The sequence below is a fragment of the Cetorhinus maximus genome, chromosome 22 (genome assembly GCF_964194155.1).
Source record: "Cetorhinus maximus chromosome 22, sCetMax3.hap1.1, whole genome shotgun sequence".
Lineage (NCBI taxonomy): Eukaryota > Metazoa > Chordata > Chondrichthyes > Lamniformes > Cetorhinidae > Cetorhinus > Cetorhinus maximus.
The window spans coordinates 28,448,457-28,455,974 of NC_135900.1; the positions used below are offsets into that span (position 1 = coordinate 28,448,457).

Genomic DNA, 7,518 nt, shown 5'->3' on the forward strand with positions numbered 1-7,518 from the left:
AATCAACACAAAGATATTTCTTTTGTATCCTTTTAGGATTTTTCCATCAATTTTACTTACAGATTGGATGAATTTTAAAGCTTCATTTAAAATTTTTAATGTTCAAATGATTGCTCTTCCTGTTCAGTCAGGAAGAAAAGTTTGCTAGATATTACATAAATGACAGCATTAAATTACCTTTAACTCTATCACAAGTGCTTAAATATATGTTGTAATATTATGTTTAAAATGTTTCATGTCATTTAACAAGGATACTTAATTGGCAGCTGCGAGACTGAAGTGGCATGAGTAAGGATGAAAAGCATTATCCATTGCTATGAACTACAACCTACAATGCACAGAAGTAAGACCTTGAGGGCAAGCTTTTTTTCTTACTTCCATTACCTTCCGGCTTATGTATTATAGAATGTGTATTATAGATTAGTTATATGCGAGAGCACAGGCATTGTGAAGATTTAGGAATGTTATCCCGGCAGTGCATCATAATCAAAACTACTTATGCAAATTAAAAGACCAGTAACTGCCAACTAAAGTTCAATTAGAGAAATAATTCCTGGCAAGAGAAATGTCAAATTTTGTTTGACTCTCAGTCGATCACTTGTTATTTTTCATCTTTACATCAACTGTATGAAACAGGCCGAGACTTTTAACCCCCAGGTCATGATCTAACTAAAATTCCTTTTTTAAAGAAATGGACTTGTGGTATTTTTCGCTAGCTTGCTATTTTTCACAAATCACTACCCCACACTCAAACTAGAGTTTTAAGTTGGATAAAATGATACACACAAGCCTATTTTCAAGTAACTTTTAAAAGTTAATGCATTTGTTTAAAAAAAAAAGTTTTCCAGTTCTCAAAAGATATTTCCTATCCATGCACCAGCATCAATGAAGCTCTAATACTGATATTTTTCAGTAATCTCCAGAAAACCAAAGGAAAAATAGACAAGTTTGAAATGCTACCCACTACTGCATTTCTTTATACATATTGAGCAGGTACAAGATTAGTGACAATCTACATATTTTACAGGGAGATTATGACTGACACTTTTATACATGATCTGCATAAATTAAACAATATTTACAGATAAGCTGTTAGTATGTTTGTCATCCAAAACTAAAGTTCTCTGTACATATATTTTCAAAAAGTATGAAATGCCATTCTTTTAGAACTCAGCATAGTAAGTTAAATTTTTACTTTGTAAGTAATATAACTTTTGATACATAGTTGCCATGCAACTGAAATACAGTGTCTTCACTGAGCAGATGTCATGTTTTCATTTCCAACTCTGAACGGTCAGCAATTTGGAAGATTTCATCCTCCAGAGGTAAATATTATGCCATGGCTTGCAAACAATGCAAGCTATTTGTAATTTTTAATTCTTTGTAAAATCCTAGAACAAACTTAAAGTACAGCAATTTTAGAGTATCATGCTATTGACCCCTATAAAAGTACAAAGTTTTCAAATGTTCGTTTTGGAATGTTAGTATTCTACTTTATACTGTTTAAACTCTTCCTGTTATAATGTTGTTACCATAAGATTTCATTTCACTATTATTCCTGTTCCTCTGAGTTTTCCTTGTTGCTCTTTTTATATTTGTTCAGGTCCTGATAACATTCTGTAGTTTGAGGAACCACCTAAATTATTTTTACAGTGGTTATAGTCTTTCTAAACAAAATGACCTTGTCTTTCTGGCCTTCAATATTTGCTTGGTTCAGTTCACTGATACAAGTCATAGTATATTGAACATATTTTCTTCTGAACTGAATATCCCATCCAAGCATATTTGGTTTTCTTCGCAACTATGCTTGCTCACTGTTGTAATGCATCAACTGCTCATTAAGGTTAATAAGATCACTTGACTCTAATAATATATTCCTTTAGCCGAAGGCTTCTTCGAGTTACCCTTGTTCTGTGTCTATTCAGCTTTGCACTCTTTATTGATGTCTTGGAGCTACTTGCAGGTGTGCACGTCAGTCATGGTCTCACATCTCCGACAGCGCACGTAACAGCACCACACAAACTTGCAGTCACACCGCTCCACATGCCGGACTACGTGTGTGTTATATCCCCGGCCACAGCACAGCAAATTGCAACCATCAGCGGCCGGTGAGGTGCGGTTGCATTGCCTCCCTCGGGTCCCGTGGATCCCCACCTTCTCATCCTCCACACAATAATTGGGTGACTTTTTAATATGCACCAGGTCCTCTCTGTTCACAGGCACTTTCCGCTGCACCTTGTCTTTGCGACGCACTTTTTTCTTTGATCTGTCAAGGATCTGGACGCTGTGCTCATACTTCTCTTTTAGATATTGGCCGATTTTGTCAAAGGAAGACATGGTCTTCCAACAAGTCTTCACAGCACATGAGCCGGACACACCATGACAACGGCAGTTCACAGACATCAATTTGGACACTGCCTGTCAGAGCCAACAAAAAGATACTTTAGCACTAGAATCTTTCAAAAATTGCTCAGGAACCAAGCTAATTAAAACAACCAGCAAAATTAAGCGGTCATTTTCAGTACTTTAAGTTTGTGGTTATATAGCAGTTAATGATCTCTAAACACAGGAGTCATTGGAATTATACTGTTAACTGTGCCTCACTGCCCTGTCACAAAATAACATTTCTTGTGTGTCCTTTGACATGTGCTCAGTCTCTGAATTATTACTTTTAAAACACGAGTAGGGGAGGGGAGCCTCTACTATCTAACATTAGAAAGTGATTGTATGAAATCGTAAAATGTAGCATTGCACTTAGCTGGGATTATACTGCAAACTCAAAAGTGTTGTGAAATTGTCTTCTAGATGTTCCCCTCAGTTTAGGTCCATTCACATTCAAATTTATTGCAATTGGAAGACCTTTAGCCTTACATCAACTCAAAATTTGTGGAGTGTAAATCATGTTTCAGGACAGGAAATTACTCCCAAACCAACAGGAAAATGTCACTCCTTTTGGCACCAATACCAAGGTGGGCCTTGAATAATGGATTACAGTTGAATTTACATTTTAACTGCAGAATTAATGCTAAGCAAAAGTACTTTGTACATTATAATTACAGAGTGAATATATACATAATGTGCTCTGGAGTCAGGGCAGGACCTGACACCCCAGTTAGACTGGCATTGGAGCCCTGGTTTTAGGTCAGTGCAAAAATGACACCAAGCACAGCCTAAACAGGGCACTCCAGGTTACATTAGTACAATTGTTGATTACATTGTTATAGCTATAACTATTACAATTGTTAAGGTATGAGCAATACAGATCATAGCTTTAAACTAAATTAATAAGCATGTAAAGTATTTCAAACTATCTACTAAACATTAATGACAGACTGAATGTCAAATAAAGTTGAAATATCTAGTAAAACTATTAACAGAGTAATATATTGTTGATATAATTAAGAAATAATTGTAAAATTCATCAATGTGCATATTCTCAATGTGCTGCTTAATAAGATACATTTCCCAGGAGCAGTTTGAATTCTTCTTTGCTTTTCATGATGAGAAGTAACAAATGCAAGTTATAATCTCAACACATTGAGTTCTACCAGTTTTGTGCTATATTTCTCCATTATTTACAATACAATATTTAGATACCTGTAGGGATTAAGTTTTCACATAATCCAAGTTGTTAATACTCTCTGAATGATGCCTGCAACATCCAGGCATTACAAATATAGCATCCAGATGGAACGGGAACCTGTTAAACCCATTCAAATTTGGACTCAGCCTTTGGTTTGGTGGTGAAGGGTTCCAGTCCCACTCAAGACGGCCCTGGTGAGTGAAGATTGGGTTAACAGCCATTGGCTACAAAAGTTTGGAAGGAGTAACCACAGGATCAGTGATAAAGTTCTGTCTGAGAGTCAGAAGAGTTGGGCTGGGCTCCTATTCCAGACTGCAAACTGGAGACAGGTGCACAGGTTAACTTGCACCTGGATGGGCGTGTGGGATCTTTCTTTCCTTACCCATCCCTAGTAAGTGACTCAAGAACCTCATGTGAGAATTAGAGTTGGGAGTCACCTGGGAGCGGGTCGCAACGGTGTGAATTCCTACGTTAGGTACCAACCAGTTAAAAGATGCACACTTTTGGGAAACATCATCCGATAACATTGTGTGTTCTTTTCCTGTCTACTTTTACTTATAGATGGGGAGTCTGCCACATAAGTTTCACTGGCGCCAATTTAATTTGGCGAACCTGACTTTCTCCTCCCTCCCTACCTGCCGGCCAGCCTCGTGGTTATGCAGAACCATGGTTTCCCGGGCTTCTTTCTCGCCCCCGATTTCTTCGGCTGAGGCTTTCTCGGTCGAGTGGATGAATTTCCTGCTGAACACCATGCCGTACTGGATGTCGTCCGAGCAGCCACCCCAGTGCCAGCCCTCGTCAGCGGACCCGCCGCTCTGCAGGCTCCTGTCGCAGGAGCACTCGGTCAAGTTTCCGGCGCTACAGGCGCGGGTCACCGAGTGCACGAGGCCGGCCGCCATCACCGCCTGAATGAAGGCGCTCTCCTTAGTACCTGAGAAAGACAAAGTCGTCGTTACTGGGAGGGAGCAGGCTTCCTCTCAGGCCTCCCCAATAACAAACATAATCACCAAAAACTATCAACCAGCCTGCAATGGTGCCGAATTTCGGGCGCTGCGCCTAACGGGCTCGTTTTGCGCCACCGCCTGCGCCGAATTTCGAGCGGCGGCGGGAGCCGGCCGTCCGTCCGTCCCTTCCCGCGCACCAACCAGGCGCCAGGGCGCGAAGCAGAGACTCTCGTTACAATACACGTGTTAGGTGAGTAAGGTTAGCGCGTTTTCCTGAATGAATATTTAACAAATGATAAATTATTATCGGCTTGTTTTATGGCTCTGGTTTACATTTTGAAAGGTTTACGAGAGCAAGGGGGCGGCAGCTACTAAAGAACCCTGACTAGCCTGCAGATCTTCATTTCCATTTTGCTGAAATGTGGTCGGGTGACTTCCTGTGCAAACTGCACACACAATGCTGGAGAATGATATGGATCAAACACTTCACGTGAATTCATTATTCCCTTTCCCCAGCTGCGGGCTGTGCACTCAACCGCGCACAGAAATGCAGCCTTTCGTGAGATTATGAATGATAGGAAAGGCAGCTTTTTCTTTGGGTGTAACCTAGCGAGTTTGAAACACAGTTCTAACAAACTTCACCTTTTGTTATCTATCCAAACAAGCCACGTTTCTCTGTATTAAAATCTCAATTCATTACACCATTTGTGGACATTATAATTAATAATTGGTCGTAATACTTTGATTTAAGACATTGGCAGAGGCGTGGTGATTGTGCTATTAAAATGAAGGAAATTTATATTTAGTACACTTTAGAAAGTAAAATTTAATTCAGCAACTGTATCCTACAGAAAAAAAAATTGTTTAAATAAAAGTATTTCATGATCGCTTTTAAAGTGTCAATGCCCTGTAGATTTTGGTTTAAAACTGTACACGCTGTTTTCCTCTATTGCGGGTCTGGCTGAAATACTGCTTATTTTCGTTAGAAATTCCCTTGAACTGTTCCCTTCAGCTTCCTTGCGATTTCTTTCTCCGTGTTCTGAAACGTTTAGCATCACAATACAGACACTTGATCAGGGTTAAAACGCTTGTTGAGAAAGTTAACAGAAACCACATGGGGACATTCTGATGAAGCTACATAATGACCTGCACAACAGCCTATTGCAGCTGTTGGCTAAGCAGAATGACTTATTTGATGTTTCACGAGGCAGTCAAGTTAATACACTACCTTAAGAGTACAGTAAAATACAATTACGACCAAGTTTTGATTGAAAACCAATGAAAGTACTTAGCAGCTGCTGTATTCTATATTACAAAGGCGGCATATGATATGTAATCGATCATGAGAAATATTACATTTTCGCTTTTGTACAGTTAATCATAATTACAGTTTGTTCCACGTGATTTATCTGTTTCCACTTAATTATTAAAACCAACGATTTCGTGCTCTCCCACTTAGAATCCTGAAACATTGAATAGTGAATTCTAATCCAGGTGTAAAGACAAAGTATAGATTTGTACATTTGACTTACCACTGGTTAGCTCGTAGCCAAACACAGAGTAGTCATTTGTAATAGAGCAGTTCCACCTCTCGTGTTTAAACTGATTCTGGCATTCGTAGATACCAATGCGTGCTCCTTCTTTAATGGTCGGCAAAAGATTGGGCTTTCTTTTACACAGATCTTTCTGTTTGTTTGAAAGTGGCAAACCTAGACAACCCATCTTCTCCGTAGCTCCACTGGCTGTGGTTCCCAGCCACCTGTCGCGAGTATATAGAAACGCACATCACTAACACACAAACAGTGCATCACAAATAAATACTGAATCCGACTCTTTCAATGATTAAGGTTTACTTACATCCAATTTCCTTGACAGTAGTAGGGAAAGAGTGTTAGAATTATTGCGAGTAACACGCAACACCGAAATAATCCAAAAAAAGCCCCTTTCTCCATGACAGAATCATTTATTATCTTGTGCCACGCGAAGGTGTCACGGCTGTTAATGTAATTGAAAATCGGCCCAGATTGTTGCAAATTTATGGGGATTATTCTTCAGAATGGCCACACTATCCATGCTGTAATCCTGTGAGGTTTAACAAAACAGGATTCTGAGACAGAGTGTGAAATAGATTCAGAATAACAAATTCGCACAGAGAGATAACATTTGGGGCAAATCCTTGAGAAAGCACGAATTCGATTCGGCGTTGTGTTGCCTCTGTCTGCCAATCCCCTAGTCCCCGCCCATCCACGCTTTTCATTGGGCAAACGCAAAGTTAAAATGCAATAGACCGATGTGGCGATTGGTCGATTGTCCTGTGACAACCACGGCTCTTAACAAGTGGTGTTTCATCCAGTTTACCCCTTTAATGTTAACCTCGACCACGAGGGACCTTCAGTTCTGGTGCGGGTGGGAGTAAACTGTTTGATATAAGTATCTCAAGTTCAATTACAGTTGAAATCATTGCTGATGTTCTTAAATTGTGAATTAGATCACAGACTTGTTATCTGCTCTCTTTCTGCGCCATTCATACCGCATTTTCCTCATTAGAACATTTTCACGGGAAGCCACCCCGTCTATCTCGACAATTCTTTCAGTGAATAAGAAGAATCTTCAGCCAATTCACTCTCCATAGTTCCAGCTTGAAAAGGTGGAATACAATACCGACTGCAACAAGTGCCATCCAAAAGCCTGTTGAAATGATATATTGTATAATAATATTTAATGTAAAGCAATTCCCCTGGCGCCTTGTGCGATTTCTATATGAAAACGACAATGATTATGCAGAAATGCTTTGGAAGATTGCTCCATTCGTTTCTAAGTTGTAGAGCTAGCGTAGAGTAGTCATGGATTTGGACAAGGTGACAAGGCGCAAGGAATGTTTTCTAAATGTTAAACCGACTGGGTTGATGGAAGCGTTCTTTTTAACCCCGCGAGCATAGAATGATATTTCAGCTGTTAGATATCTCACGTTCATTGCAGAGATATAATCTA

General features: G+C 39.6%; 1 protein-coding gene across 1 annotated transcript; it reads right to left on the minus strand.

The window, feature by feature from the left end:
* Positions 1–831: 831 nt before the first annotated feature.
* wnt16 (wingless-type MMTV integration site family, member 16) lies at positions 832–6,699 on the minus strand. The gene is made up of 4 exons (XM_078567994.1): positions 6,385–6,699; positions 6,060–6,286; positions 4,219–4,514; positions 832–2,418 (listed from the first exon to the last, which is right to left on the minus strand). The coding sequence occupies exons 1-4, from the start codon at positions 6,477–6,479 to the stop codon at positions 1,954–1,956; spliced, it is 1,083 nt and encodes a 360-aa protein (XP_078424120.1). The 5' UTR covers positions 6,480–6,699; the 3' UTR covers positions 832–1,953.
* Positions 6,700–7,518: the final 819 nt, after the last annotated feature.